This window comes from Triplophysa dalaica, chromosome 13 (genome assembly GCF_015846415.1).
Source record: "Triplophysa dalaica isolate WHDGS20190420 chromosome 13, ASM1584641v1, whole genome shotgun sequence".
NCBI lineage: Eukaryota > Metazoa > Chordata > Actinopteri > Cypriniformes > Nemacheilidae > Triplophysa > Triplophysa dalaica.
The window spans coordinates 11,684,127-11,705,888 of record NC_079554.1 but is presented as its reverse complement, the minus strand read 5'-3'; the positions used below and the strand labels follow the sequence as shown (position 1 = coordinate 11,705,888).

The 21,762-nt window shown below is 39.4% G+C and overlaps 1 protein-coding gene across 2 annotated transcripts in view; it reads left to right on the top strand.

The window, feature by feature from the left end:
* Positions 1-373: 373 nt before the first annotated feature.
* mdn1 (midasin AAA ATPase 1) overlaps positions 374-21,762 on the top strand; it is a 44,085-nt gene continuing 22,696 nt past the window's right edge. For both annotated transcript variants that reach the window (XM_056763931.1, XM_056763930.1), the window contains exons 1-42: positions 374-627; positions 987-1,213; positions 1,559-1,783; positions 1,960-2,067; positions 2,174-2,582; positions 3,794-3,925; positions 4,043-4,146; positions 4,620-4,734; positions 4,836-5,011; positions 5,956-6,037; positions 6,230-6,325; positions 7,163-7,275; positions 8,145-8,293; positions 8,388-8,448; positions 8,819-9,030; positions 9,210-9,313; positions 9,748-9,892; positions 9,972-10,068; positions 10,169-10,282; positions 10,439-10,586; positions 10,699-10,806; positions 11,045-11,196; positions 11,567-11,745; positions 12,383-12,591; positions 13,997-14,143; positions 14,274-14,415; positions 14,659-14,793; positions 15,412-15,550; positions 15,703-15,841; positions 15,953-16,083; positions 16,162-16,300; positions 16,452-16,581; positions 16,848-17,105; positions 17,215-17,412; positions 18,274-18,482; positions 18,595-18,717; positions 18,837-19,034; positions 19,192-19,299; positions 19,475-19,663; positions 19,765-19,854; positions 20,041-20,569; positions 20,702-20,861. In XM_056763931.1, coding sequence (XP_056619909.1) covers positions 532-627; positions 987-1,213; positions 1,559-1,783; positions 1,960-2,067; positions 2,174-2,582; positions 3,794-3,925; positions 4,043-4,146; positions 4,620-4,734; positions 4,836-5,011; positions 5,956-6,037; positions 6,230-6,325; positions 7,163-7,275; positions 8,145-8,293; positions 8,388-8,448; positions 8,819-9,030; positions 9,210-9,313; positions 9,748-9,892; positions 9,972-10,068; positions 10,169-10,282; positions 10,439-10,586; positions 10,699-10,806; positions 11,045-11,196; positions 11,567-11,745; positions 12,383-12,591; positions 13,997-14,143; positions 14,274-14,415; positions 14,659-14,793; positions 15,412-15,550; positions 15,703-15,841; positions 15,953-16,083; positions 16,162-16,300; positions 16,452-16,581; positions 16,848-17,105; positions 17,215-17,412; positions 18,274-18,482; positions 18,595-18,717; positions 18,837-19,034; positions 19,192-19,299; positions 19,475-19,663; positions 19,765-19,854; positions 20,041-20,569; positions 20,702-20,861 — 6,725 coding nt within the window. In that variant the 5' untranslated portion in view covers positions 374-531. The remainder of the gene's footprint in view (positions 628-986; positions 1,214-1,558; positions 1,784-1,959; positions 2,068-2,173; positions 2,583-3,793; positions 3,926-4,042; positions 4,147-4,619; positions 4,735-4,835; positions 5,012-5,955; positions 6,038-6,229; positions 6,326-7,162; positions 7,276-8,144; positions 8,294-8,387; positions 8,449-8,818; positions 9,031-9,209; positions 9,314-9,747; positions 9,893-9,971; positions 10,069-10,168; positions 10,283-10,438; positions 10,587-10,698; positions 10,807-11,044; positions 11,197-11,566; positions 11,746-12,382; positions 12,592-13,996; positions 14,144-14,273; positions 14,416-14,658; positions 14,794-15,411; positions 15,551-15,702; positions 15,842-15,952; positions 16,084-16,161; positions 16,301-16,451; positions 16,582-16,847; positions 17,106-17,214; positions 17,413-18,273; positions 18,483-18,594; positions 18,718-18,836; positions 19,035-19,191; positions 19,300-19,474; positions 19,664-19,764; positions 19,855-20,040; positions 20,570-20,701; positions 20,862-21,762) is intronic.

Here is a 21,762-nt window from a genome sequence, read left to right as displayed (position 1 = left end):
AATCCATCATATAATTATTTTTACAAAGTCAGTGATGGTTTGTAATCTGTAAACTATACTTACTAAATATTAATACACACTGCAACAAATGTATATTATAAAGAGCTGTCATTACACGCTTTCAAACATTAAATAATGCATTTTTTTGCAATTTTCTTTGGGTCTCAAAATGTGACCAAAAAGGTTCAACGTAACTGAGAACAAATTGCCTTTTTCGTATACCATATCACGTCATTTATATTTAAATAGATCTTTAAAAACACTTATGACAAAATTGACATACAAGTGGAGGGGGCGCGAGCTCAGCAACACAAGTTCGATCAAATGACCCGGAAGTGATCTTCATCTACTCACATGTGGACAGGGATTTTAACACTGACGGGAACGTGCTTTCTGTGTTGTGATACGATCCGTACAGGTTATGGAGTGATGAGTCTTGCGGTTCCCATCACGTAAATATTTGGATTATTGAGATCATTACCAGCCACAGAGGCATCGCTGGAAATCCATGTGTTCACGACAAATGAAAGGATGGAATATCTGGATTTGAGCCTGACATGTCTTAGTGCAATCTCAAGACATGTCGATAAAAGTCATAACGAACTCAGCAAGTATCTCGCGAAACAGGTGAGACTGATGCGCTTCGTATGATCTCAGCACTTTTAAGAACCGTTATAAGACGTTGTATCGGTTTTAGACATGACTAGCACGACACGAGTGTCACGCCGTACATCCCACGTTTCTGTACCTGACATGTGGCATGTTGTTTATAAAAGAAATGAAAATTTTGAAAATGTATCCTTAAAATATTAGTATTTAGCATACGGTTGTATTTGGAGACTTCTTTGTTTTGTGCAATATGCTTTATTTTGTTTTCTTATATTAAAACATGCTGTCACAATAATAAGTTGCCAGATATAACAGTAATTAATATGAGTATAAGAGCCTCTTACACTGAAGGTACAATTTGTTTTCTTCTTCTGTAGAACTGGACTCAGCAGGACAGGCAGCATGTGTTGGATTGTCTTGCTCACCTCTTATTGGAAAAGGAATACACACTCTTCATTGCTCGACACCTGCGGCCACTGATTCTGGACCTGTTGGAGAGAAATGCTGAGAGGATCAAAGTTGAGGCTAGGTTAAATCATGACCTCCATGAGCGCTTGTGTGTGGCTCTTAGCAAACTTCTAAACATCAGTCCAGACGCTCAAACGTAAGTCATGGCCAGGCCAAATGCATCACAGCAGGGTTCCCACATACTTGAAGAATCTAGCAATTGTAAGCCTGATGAAGTCTTGGAAATGTTTTAAGTCTAAAAAAGTTATCTTTTGTGAATATGCATTTATTTCCCTATTAAGTATGTCATTGGTTTAGATTAGCTTTTATGTTGAGAATTACTTTGAAGCCAAAGTCATGTCCGAATTGTGAGTGAATAATTATGTAGAGATGTGTCTTGAATCGGTCACATAAATAATCGAAATATTCAAACGATAAAATCAATGTTGAGTAATCTCAAATGTATGAAAAAAATCCCATGACATGTTTTTTTTGGTCACAGGTTTGCAACAAGGTACTTCAATAATGCTCCACCGGTTTTCCAAAGACTCTTCTTTACCAGTGAGGAGTCTGCCTCCATTCATTATGGACCCAGAAGGATGAAACTACGGGACCTGATGGGGGCCACCCTCCGCTTCCTCCAAAGTGACTGTGAGAAGTTCCGTGTCCTCTGGGACTGGAGTGCCTGTGTTTCACAGCTTCTCACCAGTGATGTCATGGTCAGAAGGTAGGCTACTGATAAAGATTATTTTCTGAATCACATTTGGCTATTTTTTACAATATGTGGAAAGATTAGTAATGCTTTACAAAGTTTATTAATTATTCAAAACCCTCCAAATTTCTTTGTCAATTTAATGTAATTTTTACCAATGTATGAGGTTATATTTTATGTGCTTATTTTAGTTACACTGCCCAGTGCCTTGCCCTGGTGTCCCACATGACAGACAACCAGAAAACAATCTTTTTGAGAAAGGTTCTATCTAGCGAAGAGATTCTGCATCTGAAAATGAAGTAAGTTTGAAAGAACAAAAGAAGTACAATTTTCTGACATTTTCTAGTAATCTAAGTAAAATTTTGAATCAGAATATTATTTTCTTCTTGCTATAATTCTTTGTAGGTCACTTGAGGAGACGCAGCAGCTGGAAGTAGAAAAGGCTTTGGTTTTGGCCAATCAGGGTTCAGTAATATGGCGGAAGGAGAGGGCAAATAAGGCCCCCCGCGGTCAGCTGATGACCGAGGACCTAACACAGAGCGTTACCATGGTCTGTGGGGTGATTCTACCAAGGCGGACCCCTAGACAAGGGGATCAGCAACAGACAAGTTTAAGTAACTTGGTGTTGGTGGATTCAACCTGCCAAAATCTACGGCGACTCGCCATGGCGGTGGCTTCCCAGAAGCCCGTTCTTTTGGAAGGCCCCATTGGATGCGGAAAAACTGCTCTTGTTGAATATTTAGCTGCTGTTACTGGACACGTTAAAGCCCCTGACATCCTAAAGGTTCAGCTCGGAGATCAGACAGACAGTAAGGTGAGATGTGCTTAATAGTTCTTTGCAATGTTTTAATTTTTATCATATTTGAATTAGTTTTTTATAGTGGTGGGCATAGATAATTTTTTTTAATCTAGATTAATTCCAAGATTAATCTAGATTAATCTAGATTAAAATGGCTCATTTGAATTCTGCCGAAGGCATTCAGAATATGTGTGCTACCCAAATAATGACTAAAAGTAAGTCTTTGAGAACGGGTTTCTCAAGCCAGGTGGCGCATTAGACCAGTGGCAAATCTCCTGTTTCCAAAATGCATCCCAAACTGCTTGAGAAAGCTGTTCTACTATGATAATTGGTGATGAAAATTAAATTATGTTCAATAAGATGAACTTGTGTTTACTTCCGCATTAGCTAAGGGATGATTTGCGTTTAGGTGGTACTTGAGAGTGGAAAAGCTCCTACAGTACATTTACATTTAGTCATTTAGCAGACGCTTTTATACAAAGCGACTTACAAAGAGTGAGGGAGCAACAAGCGATATGTCATACAGGAGCCATAATACATTAGATCTCAATACAAAGTTACTGGTTTCAACTAAAGCTAGACCACTACCTGTTGAGAGAAAGTGTTTTTTTTAAACCAATTCCGCATTGCACAAGGTGCAAACAACCTTAGTCTTGTCGATGTTTCTATTGGGAAGCTTCTTAAAAATGAATATTCCCTGAAGCAAACCCGGCGGCTTCATAGCTGCATCCATGTTAGCACGTCACGTTTGATGCGGTAATTTCACAGTAACGTTATGTTGTGTTCAGACCAAACGCGAATGGCGAGTCAAGCGCGAGTGATTTATATGTTAATGCAAAGAGCCAATAGACCTACTTGCTGCGCGAATCGCGCGAATGAAGCCCTGGTTATGAGATGATGAGGCTGCTTCTGCTTCCGCGAATGACGCGAATCACGCGAGTTGAAAAATCTCGTTCTCGCCCCGTACAGTGCAGTTAAGCTGGTATACATCCGCGCTAAAATATCAAGGTGAAAGTCATCATAGCTTGCGTAGTATAGACCCAGCTCATAACCCAACTTTGAGAATAGATTAACGGCGACATTTTTTTTATCGCGCGATAAGAGTCTCACTGCGTTAACGCCGTTAACGCCGTTAACGGCCCAACACTAGTTTTTTATAATTATGAACATCATTTTTCACATGATTTATTAGCGCATGATTTTGATGACGTTCCTTCTTTCTGCAGATGCTGCTAGGCATGTACCGCTGCACAGATATTCCTGGGAAGTTTGTGTGGCAGCCAGGATCTCTGACCCAGGCGGTCTCCAAAGGCTACTGGATTCTGCTGGAGGACATTGATCATGCTCCTTTAGATGTGGTGGGTGCCAAATGTGTAAAAACATGTAACATTTTCTTTTTATTTCTTTACGTGGTTATATAGTCCAAGATCCATACAGATGTGAATGTGTAAATGTTCATGTTTTTTGCTCAATAGATATCAGTTTTGCTTCCACTTATGGAGAACAAAAAGTTGACAATTCCAGGGCGTGAGGATTGCATACAGATGGCCCCATCGTTCCAGTTCTTTGCAACACGAAGGTAGAATCTTTTGTCCACATGCAAATATATCATATGTTACAATTGTGCTCAAAAGTTTACACACGCCTTGCAGAATCTGGAAAACGCTGAAACATTTGGAAAAAGGATTTTTGATTATGAAGGTTTATTTTTAATTTAGTCCTGCCCTGAGCAAGTTATTTCACTAAAGAGATGTTAACATAAAGTTCACACTAAAGAATAATAACAGAATTTCTAAAAATATCCCAGGGCAAAAGTTTACACACCCCTTATTCTTAATACTGTATGATGTTACCTAAACGATCAATGACAGTTTTTATGTTTAGTCATAGTTGTTTAAGGCTTTCTTGTTTGTCATGAGTCATCAGACGGCACTGATCTTCACCCTCGTATAATTTAACTGTAGATATATTATTAGTATCAGAAGTATCTGTGAGAAATCCTCTTGCTTTAACAATTATTTCACTAAATAATTTATCAAATCATTATTTTAGAACGTTCTATAGTGGTGGAGCTTGGCATCGACCACACAACACGCATGCAGCACTTCTAGACAAATACTGGAGTAAACTGCAGATTGGCAACATGACCAGAGAGGAACTTAAACAGGCAAGATGTCCCTTTAGAATACATTAATTATCTGTGTATGTCCTTTAATCTTTTTTATTTATTTATTTGATCTCTCACGCTTTGTTCATGTCACTCTTCAGGTCTTAATAAAGAGGTATCCTAATTTGACTGTGGTGGTTGATCGTCTTTTGGACATATACTGCCAGCTAACAGGAGACAGACACCAGGTCAGCTCCAGTCTACAGGGTCCTAGTGGACTCCAAAGCACATCAGATGAGCACGCCTTAACACTGGAGGGCAGAGGACTCTCCCTGAGGTAATATGTCACTAAAACACTATCTACAGTAATTAGAAAATGTTTTGTTTATGTTTTGGCTTTATTCTATGAACAAAATTGAAAACATTGTATAGCTTCAATTGGTGTTGCGTCATAATTATGAAAGTGTCTAGACATATGTAAAGACCTTTGCATATTTCAATGCATTGCAAAATTTCAGACTCATCATTAAGAACGGACCTGTTGCTTTCAACTTAATAAGTAATGTTACGGTCAGAATAGCCTTGGGGCAGGGTCGTGATGTTTCATTACTAGTCTACCCATCCGTTGTGTAGTCGGGCTTCGGGCTGTTCATCATTCCACTGAACTGTTCCACTCAATAGCACATCGATTTTCTGTTCTGTTGTGGAGCCCCAGCCAGAGACACAGTGTATAATTCGTACCTAGACAAATATCATGACTAGCTTTGAGTAACAGATATCATGTGTTGTTTTTCAATTTACATTGTTATACATATGTTATTTGTAATTTTGTTTTTCGATTTGTTTTATTTTGGAGATACTTCATTCACTATTGTTACATTACATCATATTCAGGATAGCTAGGATAATCCTCTCATTTAGACCCTTGTAAAAGTGTGTCGGGTGAGGGGGGTGCACTATGATATGTTATTCAATACATATACTCTCTTGATATCCTGCTGCGTTTGTAAATACTCGGACCCTGGTGGGGTTAAAAATAATTTGAGTGATCAGTAGCACTGACCAGTCTGTCTGCGATCATGTAGGCATTCTGTGCTATTATATGGAAACTTGTAAGATTCTGTAAATATATTCCTTCTTTAGTAAACCTGTTACATAATCACAATATTTTTCAGTGCTTTACTGCTGTTTTAGTAATTCTAATAATTTAATGTGAATCTGTTTTTCTGCATCTGTAATTTGTTGTAAATGTGCTGTAAAATTCTTTGTCTAAAAAATTAGGGATTTGCTGAAATGGTGTGAGAGAATCTGCTTGAACTTTGACAACTCTTCTGCCTCCACAGCACAAAATGTTTTTCTGGAGGTGAGCTGGCAGCATTATTCCATCACTTGCATGGTTTATGTAGTTAAGTCCTATTTTAGGGTTTAATTGGTTGACTATCTGATGTTAATATTTCAAATGTTGACAACTACTGTATATTTGAATATACAGACCAACCTAACATTGTAACATAGAGATTGGAAAAAATGCAAAAGTAATTATTTTTTTCTTCAGGCTGTGGACTGCTTCACTGCCATGCTCTCCAAACCTGAGAGCAGACTCAGGATGTCAGAGATCATTGGCAGCAAGCTCAACATATCCAAAGAGAAGGTAGGAAAGTGATTCCACAAATTTCACTTGGTTTTTAAACAAATAGTCTAACATCAGTCACATTCACAAACATGTATCTGAATATTCCAGTCGTGATGAATACATTTGACCAAGTGTTGTCTCTTTACTGAGACAAATTGTCATAGTATGTGTAATTACTATGTAATGATACAATAACCGGGTTTCCATCTAAAGGTGCGAATTTAGCTTATGCGCAAAATTGAAATATCGCATAAAACATTTGCGAATAAGCTTGGTTTCCATTCAAATAGTCAACCGTCACTTCCTAATAAACTGCCACCAAATATCAGAAGGAAAAGTAAGAGAAGCCACTGAATATAATAATTATCATATATAATAATATTTGCTCAAGTATTACAATTACAAACACAATAAATGCGGAACTATTGTGGATGCTTGGTGTTTGGGAAACACAGTCGTGACAGTTATAAGAGGCAATTTTAGAATACGTTGACGACTTTGCTCAGGCATTTAAGATTGACCATAAAAACATTTCTGATGCTGTTTAACAAGAACAGTACTCTGGTTAGTCAGGTTACGCCGTCTCATGGTGCAGTTATGTTATGTGACTTTTTGGAGCAGTTAATTCGGCAAATGCTTTTACATCTCCCATTATTCGCATTAACATTTTTCTGCAAAAATGAAAAACCACCTCAAGCGGGCGTAAAGGCTTTATGGCGAATTAAGGGTTTTTAATTTGAAATTTGGCATTTGCATGCGAAACTTGGAAATGCGAATAAAAATATGGAAACCCGCTAATAGTTACGATGTTACAATGTAATATCATAGATTATGCTTCCATTTGATTTTTTTTAGGCCCAGCACTTCTGCCAGATGTACCTGCCTCCCATCGCTGTGACAGAACTGGAGGTCACGGTGGGTCGCCAGATGTTACTTCGCAAGCAAAGCGAAGTGGTGCGGATTAACATGTGAGTTCTAGGAGCCATTGTTTAAAACCTCTACTGATTCTGATGTTTATAAACTCTTGCAAAGTTAAAAAAAACAATAAGTCAGCGATAGGATTCATTTACCTCTACATTTATTTATCAAGTTATATCAGTCATGAGTCATGTCATTTGTACAGCCAATGTGACTTAGACCTAAAACATTCTTGGGTGCTTGCGTCCTTGCTTGCGTCCTTTCTGGTTTGCTTGCTTGCATGTGTCCGTGCTTGCTTCCTTGCATCCTTTCTATTTTCCAAGTGTGTTTTATTTTCCCCTTATTATTCTAAGGGGTTTACTGCAGACACATAAAGATGGATACATCATTGTTGACTTTTTCTCGGGTGTTTCTATCACATTCAATGTGGTCTCGCATGTGAGGTCTGCCTTTCTCGCTTCTTGATTCGGGTGAGGCAGAACTCGATTAACTGAGAGCCAAAAAGGCTTTATGGCAACTGTCACCTTCCATTTATCTCATAACATCATGATCATGTCCTTCCTTGCTTCCATCCTTGTGTGCTTGCGTCCTTGCTTGTGCCCTTGCGTCCTAGCTTGAGTCCTTTCTTTCTTGCTTGCTTCCTTGCGTCCCTCCTTCCAACCATCCCCAAAGCGTGTTTTTTTTTATTTTTTATTATTGTGTTTACAGCAGGCACATAAAGATGGATACATCAGTGTTGAGTTTTTCTTGGGTGCATCATCCATTTTTTCCGTCCTTTATCAACAAAGAGACTAAAAAGGCAAAAATATCAGTGTTGGACTAAAACATTTTTTTTTTGTAGATTATTGATAAATGGAACTGGAACAAAAGTTTAAAGTTTAAAAGATCAAAATCATTCGCTGACATTTTTGCTTCACAGAGAAAAACAAACTTTCGCTGCCACTCGGCCCTCATCTGTACTTTTGGAGCAGCTGTCGGTGTGTGTTTGTAGAGGGGAGCCGGTCCTGTTGGTTGGAGAAACGGGTACAGGAAAGACCTCCACTGTGCAGTATCTGGCTGGAGTGACAGGTAACACACTTGAACTACAGTGACCAAACAGGTTTATTGTTGATCTCACTGCACTCTTATGTTTCATCGTTCACTTCCTTCTCTGCTCCTCAAGGACACAAACTTAGAGTGGTCAACATGAACCAACAGAGTGACACTGCAGATCTGCTGGGAGGGTGAGTAGACTCGTGTATCTGATTCACAGCTACAAGAAGCTCTAATAACTGACTGAAAGAAGTAAAGCTGTTAACCACATTTTCAGTAACTTGACAATAGCTTGCCACTTTTCCTCAAATTAAGCAATTGTTTTTCTGTAATGATATACAAAATCAGTTTCTAATATTTATTAAAGAAGTAATAAAAATATTTAAAGTAGCAGGAAGCATTTAGTGACATCAGAGCCTCAAATCTGATGAGAACCTGAACTGCACAATGATGTCATGAAAATTGTTTATTTGTATTGGGGAAAGTGAGTGTCTATTGTAAATTCAAAAAAAATATTGACTTTATAAAAAAATTAATGAGCTGTATTTGTGATGACTGAAGATATAAACCAGTGGACCAGAAGCTCCTCCTCTTGCCCCTGCGGGAGGCGTTTGAGGACCTCTTCTCGCAAACATACTCACGAAAGCAAAACCTGACCTTCCTGGGCCATGTGCAGACCTGTTTCAGAGGCAAACGCTGGCAGGACCTTCTCAAGCTCATGGACCATGTGTGCAAATCGGCTCTAACCAAAGAATTACACGATAAACCCAACGGTAAGGCTGATGTGTGAGAGGGTGGGTTGTCTTAACCAATACTGATGGTTCAAATCACTCGCGTTGGAAATTAATTCATCATGTTTTATCAATCAGTTGAGAGTCTGTCTCTTCTCTGTATTTTACAGTGTGAAGTTTTGTATGACGTGCTTGTATCTTTGTTTTTGTCTGTCTGACAGCTGCTCTGCTGCAGGAACATTGGGAGGCTCTTGCTCTTAGGCTCAGTCAGACACAGGAACAGATTCGAGCCTGTGAATCTGCGATGGTCTTTGCTTTTGTAGAGGTAATTATCACTCTTTAGTCATTTCTATTGTCTTGTTCACACTGCACATAAATCTGATTTGGGCCCGTTTCACAGACTAGTCCCAGAAAACTTTGAGCTCGTAACTGCGTACTAATTGCTTTGAGATATCTTAAATATATCAGCGGCATAATTTTTCCTCGAGATGGACACCAGGGATGTTTAAAAAATCTAAGCAAATGTTAAAATGTAACCCAGGCCTCCTGGATAATCTAAACCCTATCTGTGAATCCAGGCCTTAATACCATGCATACCATTAGGACTCACTGTCTACACTGTTAGATGCTATAGCAACTTGAGTATCAGCATGATGCTAATAGACTTTCTCACAATTGAGAGACGGTTTGAACACACACACGGTTTGCTGCCTGTTTGATATACCTGTCATGACTGAGGCATTATGGATACATCCACAGGGGACTTTAGTCCAGGCAGTGAAGAAAGGCGAGTGGATCCTGCTGGATGAGATCAATCTGGCTGCAGCAGAGATGTTGGAGTGTCTGAGTGGATTACTGGAGGGCAGTGCTGGGTCTTTAGTGCTGTTGGACCGTGGAGATACTGGTAAAACTGATCTGAGATCTTTTCATTTTTACAGATTGAAATTGAAACTTACACTACAATTGATTGATGTTCTGTTTAGAGCCTCTAGTTCGACATCCAGAATTCCGTCTGTTTGCCTGCATGAATCCAGCCACCGATGTTGGCAAAAGGAACCTGCCACTGGGCATTAGAAACAGGTTAAAGGGCCATTTGATTTTTTTAATGTTAAAAAACGTTACCAAAGTACATTTTAGAATACTTTTTGGTGAACTTCATGTGTTTGTATTTACATGTCAGATTCACAGAGCTATATGTGGAGGAACTGGAGAGTGAGAGTGATTTACGGATCCTTGTCTCGGATTATCTCAAAGGCCTCAACTTGAACAGAAGCATCATTCATGGAATCATCAGGTTTGATAATTATGATCAAATGTCCTCAATAATGATTATATTTGGTGTCATGCAACATGTTACCAACCAAGGATACCTTTATTAAGGATGCCAATTCCCCACTGAACTATTTTAATATTTATTCGCTTGTGCTACGATTTGTTTTGTTTTACCCAGTTTTTATCTGGCTGTTCGTAAGGAGGCTCACACTCGGCTGGTTGACGGTACGGGTCACAAGCCCCACTATAGCTTGCGTACTCTGTGTCGAGCTCTGAAGTATGTGGCATCTAACCCGTGCTACAACATTCAACGCTCCCTCTATGAGGTAATTCACATGTCCTTGTCGTATTTCCTGCCTGTAGCAAAACATTGGTTTTCCAACATTTAGTATCTTAGCAAGATGATGTTAGTAATGAAGATGTTTATATGTTCTGCAGGGTTTCTGTCTCAGTTTTCTCACTCAGCTGGATCGCAGCTCTCACCCCGTAGTGCAGAAACTGGTGTGTCAGTACATACTAGGAGGAAATGTGAAATGTCTCAAACAGGTAACTTTCTTTCGCTTTAGTTGGCTCCTTCATTCATGAATAGTAATGCAAGTATAGTTTTAATGGCTAAATTGTAAACTAGTTTATAAACAGTCTTTAGGATTTTTGTAGCATCACAGTGGTCATGGGTTCGATCTCCATAGACTCATTGAAACATGTCTATTAATTACACTTTGGATCAAAGTGTCTGCCTAAATGCGTGAATTTAAATAGATCTCATTACTGTTTCTCTCCTCAGCAAATCCCGCAGCCCAAAGCGCGTGTGTGTATAAAGATGGAGGAGTACTGGTTGAGTCAGGGTGATTTGGAGCCTGCTTTGGACCCCAGCTACATCCTTACACCTTCTGTCAAGCTTAACTTGAAAGATCTGGCACGGGTGGTGTCTGCCGGGTAGGAAAATAAAACTCTTTTTATGTCCCATGAGAAGTTCTGTAGATCAATGATGCTGTTGAAATGTATTACATATGCAGCATCTCTTTTTTTATCAATGAGAGAAAGGGCTAATGCGTAACTAAAGCTAGAGGGAAAAGAGCATTCAATAGTAGAAGATGATGACTGATTTATTTGTTTTTGTACCATAAGGCTATAATCATTAGAAAATATTTGACACCATAATCTGGCCCTGTTTACATCTTGTCCCTTTTCATATTTACTTCATATTAGAATTTTAATTGTAATACAGTTTGAGCTTTTGAGCTCTCGTTTATTCAAGTTATAAATTGTTCTCGTCTCTGTTCCTGAATGTTTTGTGCATGATCAGCATCCATCCAGTGCTCATTCAGGGCGAGACGTCTGTAGGAAAGACGAGTCTCATTAAATGGCTTGCAGCTGCCACAGGAAACCAGTGTGTGAGAATCAATAACCACGAGCACACAGATATCCAGGAGTACATTGGCTGCTACTCATCTGATGATCATGGCAAACTTGTCTTCAAAGAAGGTAAGGAAGCTTTTTAAAGAGACTCACAATTGTTAATATTTTATTTAGTGAATATGTCTCAACTGGGTTATGAGACAACGATTTGTTGCATCAATGCATATAAAAAATCATCTAATCATGAATATGTGGACAGTTGAGACAGAAATATAATTGACAAACATCTTAAATGGACAGTTCACCCCAAAATTCTGTCATCATTTACACACCCTCAGGTTGTTTCAAACATGTATACGATAAACATGTATACGACGTATACGGTAAGCACAAAGAAATTCGGAAGAATGTTAGCAATTTTCAGTTCTGGGACATCATCCACTACCATAGTAGGAAAAAAATATTGTATTTATTTGTTCTGTCGAAGAATTAAAGAATTTAGTAAAACAAGAATTTGGGACACCTTTGTCTACCCTAGATTTCCAATTCTTACTATGTTAGTTAATGATGTCCCAGAACTGATAATGACTAAAATCCTCCAGATAACTTTCCTTGTGTTCATCAGAACAAAGATATTTATACAGGTATGAAATAACATGATGAGAACATTTTTTGGGGTGGTGAACTTTCTCTTTAATATTTTTTACTCTGTTTGTGTTTGTCAAGTTTTTATGTAAACAACACATGTTTTTGTCCACTGTAGGCGTGCTTATTGATGCCATGAGGAAAGGTTATTGGATCATTCTGGATGAACTGAATCTCGCCCCCACTGATGTCCTGGAGGCTTTAAATAGATTGCTGGATGACAACAGGGAGCTCTTCATACCTGAAACACAGGAAGTAGTCAAAGCCCACCCGAGATTCATGCTCTTCGCCACTCAGAATCCTCCTGGGCTCTATGGTGGCAGAAAGGTACTCCCTAACATATTGACTAAGTTCAGAATAGCAGACTCCTCTTACTTACAGTATCTATACTGCCCAATGCCTTTAAATTTTTTAAACCAGCCAGTCAAACGTGTTGTGGGTAGATTAGTGGTTATGCTTTCATATTATGCCTTATTAGGAAGATTTTTATAGATAAATACCATGAACAATCATGTGACCTTTGACCACCAAAATGCATATGCTGCTCTCTGCCTTTGGATGACCCTACACAACTAAAACACCATAGCAAAGTGCAGTATCTACAAACTAAATATGTTCATCCGGGTTTCTTCTTGTGTTTCTTACTACATGTTAATTGTTTTAAATAACTTTAATAATTGTATTTGTGTTTGCTCAGTGGGAATGTTAAAATTGCTAAGCTTTAAAAAAGTAAGCTTTAAGATTAAGAGTCATCTTGTCGCAATGCTCCTCTAACCACAAAGTTTTTCTCATTCTGATTCATAGCCATCTGTGAAATCCAAAAAACGGATTGGCAAGATGTGCTCTGACAGTTGAAAAGCAGATGATTATTATTGAAAAAATATGACCGGACACTAATTAAACTAATAATTTCTGTTATATTTAGTGATTATGAAATACAATCTATAATCATTAAAGCGGTTGCATCCATCGTTTTATTGAGTTGGCAATTAAGGCTGACTTATTCTGTCTCAATCATGTGATCTAACGCGGTTTACAAATTGCTGATCACAAACACAGACAGATTGATTTCAAAATTCAGACCCATCGCCTATGTAAGTTTAATTTGACATCCTGTAGCCTGGAGTAGGTGATGATAATGCTCCTGAGGAGGTATTCGTCATTAAACAAGAAGTAGAAAAGTGGATTGACGGCTACTTCTGTTGCTTTGCTAATTGTGCATAGGAATAACTTTACCAGAGCCAGCTAATTTTTGAGAGAGTAACCCTTATCACTACAATTAGATTATGTGCCTGAAAGATATCAGAATCTTAAAATAACTTCACTTCCTGCGGTTTGCATTGGTATTAGCTTTGATTTTGTAGTCACTGCACTTTTAACTCTCTCGATTCTCAGAAACGGGATAAAATTGACCCAGGAGACTCCACAAGACAGAGCAGATGTCACAAAGCCTGTTGTAGACCTTAACTCAATTTTGACCAAATGTGTAGTTACTGCAGTTTGTCTTTGGACGGCAGTATAGTTTATAGCATGTTTACTGTACCCAATGCACAAATTTCATGCATGCATACATAAATTGACCAGAAGAGCTAACCAAACTTAAACGCATGTTAAAATATTTTATCCTACAATTCAGAGCATTGTGATCACGGGACGAAGTGAGGTCATGTGACCACAGATAAATTGTAAGGCAGTATTTCATTCCGATCATGAATGTTGAATTTTTTTGTAGGTGCTATCGCGAGCATTCAGGAATCGTTTTGTGGAGCTACATTTTGATGAACTGCCCAGTCCGGAGCTGGAGAACATCCTCCATCAGCGCTGCAGCCTGCCTCCATCCTACTGCTCCAAACTCATCAAAGTCATGCAGAACCTCCAGGTGACCGTCTCAATACACAGCGGATCTGTTACACCACATTCATGATGATTTGATGGTGTTTTATAGGGGTTTCTAGACAAATTCTTTAAACAGCTTCGACGTCTTCATGTAACGTGTATATGTGTGTCAGTCTTTACGTAGAGTATCCAGTGTGTTTGCCGGAAAACATGGTTTCATTACCCTGAGAGACCTGTTCCGCTGGGCTGAGCGCTATAGGCTGGAGGAGCAGAATGACACCTCACATGATTGGCTGCAGCATCTGGCAGATGATGGTAACATTGAATTTTCTCATAATTCCAGTATATTGTACATTACGGTGTTGTCACGATACCAAACTTTGGAACCAGTCGGTACTGAATGTGACAATTCTTGCATTTCCCGCTATCCTTTTGAGCACGTCAAGTATCGTCATGTTAAGTGCCGAAGTTTGGTATCGTGACAACACTAGTACATTATGACTTTCATAATAAAACTAAAATAAATGTACAATTATAAAAAAATTATGTTTTTGTCAGGCTACATGCTGTTAGCCGGCCGTGTCAGAAAGCCAGAGGAAGCTCTGACCATCCAGAACATATTGGAGAAACACTTTAAAAGGACCGTGAACCCTGATGTTCTTTTCTCAGAAGCTCAGGTCACCTCCCAGTTCAGTGAGTACACAGGAGCACAACACATTCCGGCATCAGATCGATGACTTTCAATTAGGAATGTTGTCCTCGCTGGTTGTTCCATTGCACTGTCCTGTAAACAAACACCAGTAATACTGCACAGGATAATGAAAATCCTTTAATGTTAAAGCATCTTGCTGCCCCTCGCTTTCGAGTGTTCATATGTAATAGAGTGTTATTATTGGGTGTGAGTTTATTGATTTGTGTCTTGATGTGATGTCCTCTTTTCATCTGTAAAAAATAGAAAAACGATGGTGCTTATTAAACTGTACCAGTCACTGAATTATTTATTTCTATTGGTTATTCATGGTTACTTCTGATTTATTATCTAATTTAAAACATTAAACTTCAAAGAGCCTTAAACTTTTCCAAAGCAATAGGATTGAAAAGGAATAAAGAAACAATGTATCAATATGTCAAAAGACGAACTATTTATTTCTTAAATCACTTTTTCATGTTTAGTGTGAAATGTCCAGAAAATCCAGCGACTCTCTCTCCTTCTCTCTACTATCTGTTTGCTAGACTCATTGTATAACTAATGGTCTGATCGATTGCTTTGTTTGGCTCAGTATGGTATATTGATGGTTTGGCACTTTGCAGGCCCTTTTGTGGACAGTATTGCGGGTGTCCCAGAAGAGTTCGGCCATGTGGTGTGGACCCATAGCATGAGGAGACTGGCTGTGCTTGTGGGTCGAGCTCTTCGTTTTGGAGAGTCTGTACTGCTTATTGGGGACACAGGGTAAGCTGTGATTAATTCATCAATAAGTAAGCCCTTCCCCTGAAATCATAATTCGTGACTATGAGGTCTTTATTACGTTTGGTTTATTGCTAAATTGATAATCGGATAAACAGAAGCTCAGTTTGCTTACCTTTTCCTCCTTTTACCTGAAGGTGTGGCAAGACCACCATCTGTCAGCTGTTTGCTGCACTAGCCTGTCAGAAGTTCTTCTCCCTGAACTGTCATTTACATATGGAGACGTCTGATTTTCTAGGTGGCCTCCGACCGGTCCGTCACACGGGAACCCAACAGGTAAAACACATGACAATTGATTCACCAGCTCTCAGATTGAACCTTGTTTACATGCATTACATACTTTACATAAACTGTGTTGTTAATCCGACTGGATGTTTAACATTTTAGGGTGATGGCGAGGACGGACGTCTGTTCGAGTGGCATGATGGACCGCTGGTCCTGGCGATGAAACAGGACGGTGTGTTTCTGATGGACGAGATCTCGCTGGCCGATGACTCTGTGTTGGAGCGACTCAACAGGTTTGTGTTTTATAGCTGTTGTATAAAAGGAAACAAACATCAGTTTTTGTGACCATCTCGAGTTTGTGTTCTGTACAGCGTGCTGGAGATTGAAAAGTCTTTGGTGCTGGCAGAGAAAGGCAGCGGAGAAAATGATGAAGTTGAGCTCATCATTGCTGGGAAGCAATTCAGACTCGTCGCCACCATGAATCCTGGAGGTGACTTTGGAAAGAAAGAGGTCAGTGTTTGGAGTATTGGGTTGTGTCTATAACATTTTAATAGTCAAAGGGGTCCAATCCTTTAGTAACAGTTAAATAAATAAATTGTTGTATCTTAGTCGCAAGGAAGCCAGTGGTACTGACCAGTTTTGTTTGTATGCTTGTATATAGCTGTCTCCAGCACTAAGGAACAGGTTTACAGAGATTTGGTGCCCCCAGAATAACAGCCGTAATGATCTGATCCAAATCATCCAACACAATCTGCGGCCTGGACTGTCTCTGGACCAACATGACCATCAAGGTGACTATATTTACATCAGAAACAGAGCAACCAATGTACATCCCTTAGTCCATTAATGACTTGGAACACGATTCCATTAAATAACAATTACAGTTTTCTGTGTTGTCATATTTTGTATAGCTATTATTGTTGATCTTTAGTTTTTTCTGTCATCAGTAAACTAGAGTTATTACTTACCAGATAGGAATTTCAGTATACTTTTATGAAATATCGCACAAACCACAGAGCCCTATATATTTCATAATTATTTATTGTGACGGTTATAGGTAAAGACATAGCAGAACTCATGTTGGACTTCATCGACTGGCTGACCAATCAGGAGTTCGGGCGGCGGTGTATTCTAAGCGTGCGAGACATTCTGTCATGGGTGAACTTCATGAACACGGTGTGTGAGAGAGACGAGGATGGATTCATGACCATGGGTGAGCTGGAGGAGGAGGAGCCAGAATGGGATCTGCGATTGGACACCGTAACAGCTTTCATTCATGCCGCATGCCTTGTGTATGTGGACGGAATCGGTTCAGGTCAGTTATCATTACAAACAACTTTTTCAACTTTGGTACCGTTTTACCATCAAAGGGATATTTATGAATTTTCTCATAATGCTATGATACGTTTTTCTCTTTAAAACAGGAACCACAGTGTCAGCAGCAGAGAATGCCCTGGTGGCCCGAAAGGCGTGTCTAGAGTACCTGGAGAAGAGATTGAGCAGGATTACTGAGCTGGATGAAGAGATGCAGGATGCACTAAGAGTCTACGACAGCCGCGTTTCCAGAGAGCCCCAGTGGGGCGAAGACTTCTTCGGCATTGACCCCTTCTACATTGCTGCAGGTCAGACTTTTTTTTTTGATACTACACACATTTTTCTCCATCTTTACAACTTTGCAAACTCCCAGTATACATTTACCACGTAGAACATGTAGTTTAACTTTGATATATTGAGTTTATGAATAGTTCAAATTGTTCACCCAACAATGGAAATTCTTTCATCACAAAAGCAGATATTTAGAAGAATTCTAGTAACTAAAACACTTGGTACCCATTAATTTCTGTTGAAATTAATGAAAAGTCAATAAGTACCATCATTTTTTTATATACTTATTTTGTATTTGTAGGATTCAAAATACAAAACAGATTTGAGAAACAAAACAGATACACCCATTCCAGTTGACTTCTTACAAATTTTTTGAAAGTTCACTGATTTGAACATAGTAAAAGGACAATAAGTCAAAACAAAACGCTAAATAAATAAAGATATATATGAACAGGAACATCAGGGAGCATTACAGTTTACAGACATCTAGGCATGATAACCATGATTAAATTATCCAAAGTAGTCGATTGTGACGGTCAGACGGTTTTTAAGTTAAAATAATTATATTAAGATGAATCTTAATGGCGTTTATTGTTGCTCATCTATCTAATAATTTATCTATAATATTTACCATTAATAGTGGCCTTATTATTCCTTTCATGGACCATACTATCATCATCGTTTGTGTACATGGTAACATGGTACAAAATATGAAATGTAACATGTAAAATGTACTATGACATATGTAGCCGTCATCAAGTACCATGGTATTAGCATTTCATTTTTACATTTAAACATTTTTTTCAAGTGTTTTGCCATGAATTCATATGACTCATTTTTGGCATGTCTAAACGCACTGGCTCCTCGTCCCTCCACAGGTCCTGAGACTGAGGGCAGGAGTCTATCGGGTTACACCTTGAGCGCGGGCACCACCGCTGTGAACGCTCAGAGGGTTTTGCGGGCACTGAAACTTCAGAGGCCCATACTACTTGAGGGCTCACCTGGTGTGGGCAAGACCAGCCTGGTTGCTGCCTTAGCCAAAGCATCGGGGAACCACCTTGTTCGGATCAACCTGTCAGAACAAACTGTATGTCAGAGAAGACTACCAAGATACAGTTTTAAATACATAAAAAACATTTAGATACATTATGTTGTTTCAAAGTCAAAATGAATTGTGCTGTTTTGTCTGCACTGTACAGGATGTTACAGATCTTTTTGGGACAGACCTGCCAGTGGAAGGAGGAAAAGGAGGGGAGTTTGCCTGGCGTGATGGTCCTCTCCTGGCTGCTCTGAAGGCTGGACATTGGATCGTCCTGGATGAGGTACAGATGGATCGTCGCTTTTTGCCTATTTATTGTGTTAGCTTTCTTTCGAACTGCGCTTTAGTTTTCCATTTACACTAGTAGACCTGTAGTATTTAATGTTCTTTTGATCTCCACAGCTGAATCTGGCTTCACAGTCAGTGCTAGAAGGTCTTAACGCTTGCTTCGATCATCGAGCTGAGATTTACATTCCCGAGCTAGGCATGCGCTTCCACCTACAGCAAGAGAAGACCAAGATCTTCGGCTGTCAGAACCCTTTCACTCAGGGAGGCGGACGCAAAGGCCTCCCGAAGTCTTTCCTCAACAGATTCACTCAGGTAACAAAAACTGTACCAAGAACAACCAAAAGTGCAGTGCGAATAAGACTTTTCATTTCTCTTATACAAACAATATTATAAACAGGGTTTATGTAGTTTGTATTATTGTAACATATATTGAGGACATTAATCTGAATTCTGCGTTCTGTTCATTCAGGTGTATGTGGATGCAATGACAAGTGAAGACATGCAGTTCATTGGTGACTCCATCTTTCCTAACATTGACAACACAATCATCTCAAAAATGGTGCAGTTAAGCAACCGGGTAAGAGGAAGACACCTCATTGCATCTTTGCTGTTTTAATATTGAATACAATGTTTAATAAATATGACTTTAATAATACATGACATGTCATGCAGCTTCATGTTGAACGTCATTAATGGTTGACTTGCAATGTGAATTCTAAGTCTTCATTTATGTATTTTTCTTGTTATCCAAGCTCATCCAAGAGGTGACTGTTGAGAGGAAGTGGGGTCAGAGAGGAGGACCCTGGGAGTTTAATCTCCGTGACCTCTTTCGCTGGTGTCAGCTGATGCAGACGGACCAATCACCAGGCTTCTTCAACCCCGGACAACATGTTGGACTGGTGTATGCCGACCGCATGAGGACAGAGGCGGACAAAACTCAGGTAATTACCTTGATGTATCTGCAATTTGTGTTTCACATCATTATGGGAAATTGTAATGATGCAGCTGTTGATCAATAATGTGATTTTGTGTCCATCTTTAGGTGTTGGCTGTGTTCAGAAAGGTGTTTGGAGAAGACTTTGAGCCCTACATGGGTTCCAGACAGTTCCATATCACACCTTTGAATCTGCAGGTCAGTCAGAAATGTATTGTTTTATTGAATTTAATAATAACACATATAATGATGTCGTTTAAAATCTAATTGCCCAAAGAAACTAAACATAAAAGTAAAAATGTGGAATTTCAGTTTTATACATTCATGTTAATGATGAATGAGACACATTAGATAGAATTTATATTTCTCTCCCACACATTATAGTTGGGATACTCTGTTCTCCAACGAAGCGGAGGGGCACCTATTGCTCTGGATCCTCCTCTATCCATTACCCATCATTCTTTGCGTCCACTAGAGGCTCTGATGAAGTGCGTGGAAATGGGCTGGATGGCCATACTGGTGGGTCCAACTGCCAGTGGAAAGAGCAGTCTAGTGCATCTTCTCGCAATATTAACAGGCCATAGGTTGAGAGTGATGGCCATGAACAGCGCCATGGACACAACTGAACTCCTGGGCGGCTTCGAGCAGGTGGACATTATTCGTCCGTGGCAGCAAGTCTTAGAGAGCATGGACTATGTAGTTGCCATGGTGACGAGGCGAGGTCTGATGTCATTAGACGGGGCGGTGCAGGATACAGAGTTTCTTTTGAGCACATGGAGCACGTTCCGCAGCTGGTTGAAGGAGGAGGGTCTTGATACTACAGAGGGCACTGTTACGTTTGATGCTTTAAATAAGTTGGAAGTCATTATTGCTCTGCTACATAAACTCAACACCAAACTCAAGGTGTTAACAGGTGAGCGGATCATTTAATCAATGGAACTTTAAATCCCTTTTAGTTCAGGTTTGTGCCAAGTTCATAAGAAATTAACTTTTAAGAGTCATATAATCCAATATTATACACTTTGTGTGTTATGTTTTCTTGCAGATATGTCAAAGCTTCAGATGGATTTTACTCTGCTGAAGGAGCGTTTGGCTCAAATGCAGGATGGTTGGACTCATGGGGGCTTCGAGTGGCTGGATGGAACACTAGTACAAGCACTGCAGGCTGGAGACTGGCTGCTCATGGACAACGTCAACTTCTGCAGGTTCGCTGAATCACGAGTCTAGAGATTTTCACATTTAAAGGGACAGTTCACCCAAAAATTTAAAACTCACCCTCACGTTGTTCCAAATCTGTATACATTTCTTTGTTCTGATAAACACAGAGAAAGATATTTGGAAGAATGCTTGTAACCAAACCGTTCTTGGACCGCAGTGACTACCATAGTAGGAACATTTACAATGGTAGTCAAAGACCCAATTCGGATTCTTTACGGGTTTTAGATAAAAGACTGTAACGGTCGGAAACTCTGGTAGTATGGACGGAAGCAGGTCTTTGGACGGGTGCCCACTCCCAACATCCCTCTAACTGACCACATGTAGAGCCTGATCTGAGGACTGTGTTATGCATGTATTGTGTGTGGACAAGTTCTTACTCCGTTATAAATTTAACTTGCACGCGTCAGCCCCCAGACAGAGCGGGCAGGTCGCCGAGTGCACTTTAGAGAAGAGAGAGAGTTAATGTCTTTTAGAGGGAAGACGGTCATGAGGACATTTCTTGCATCTATGTTAAATAGTTCAGTTAAAAGATTGATTTCATTCTGCATGAGCTAGCCGACGGGTTTCGTTTATAAGCCAACGGGTTTCATTTATTTATATTTTGCGATTTGAGTGAAAGATGTTGTACTTAATGTATTTAATACATTTTTATCTGTGATATTTTGTGTATTGACATTAAAATGTAAGAACAATTTTGTATATTGACAAGACGAACAAAATAACTGATATGTTTTTGTATAGCGTATTTTATATTTGTTATGGAGAATTTTAATGTGAGATCTGCAAATGTGAGCGGGATCCGTAGTGTCGGGACGGAAATCATTTAAAGCAGATAGCAGGTTTTTTAGCGGGAGCGGGTGGATGCGGAGTAAAATTTAGAGGGGTGGA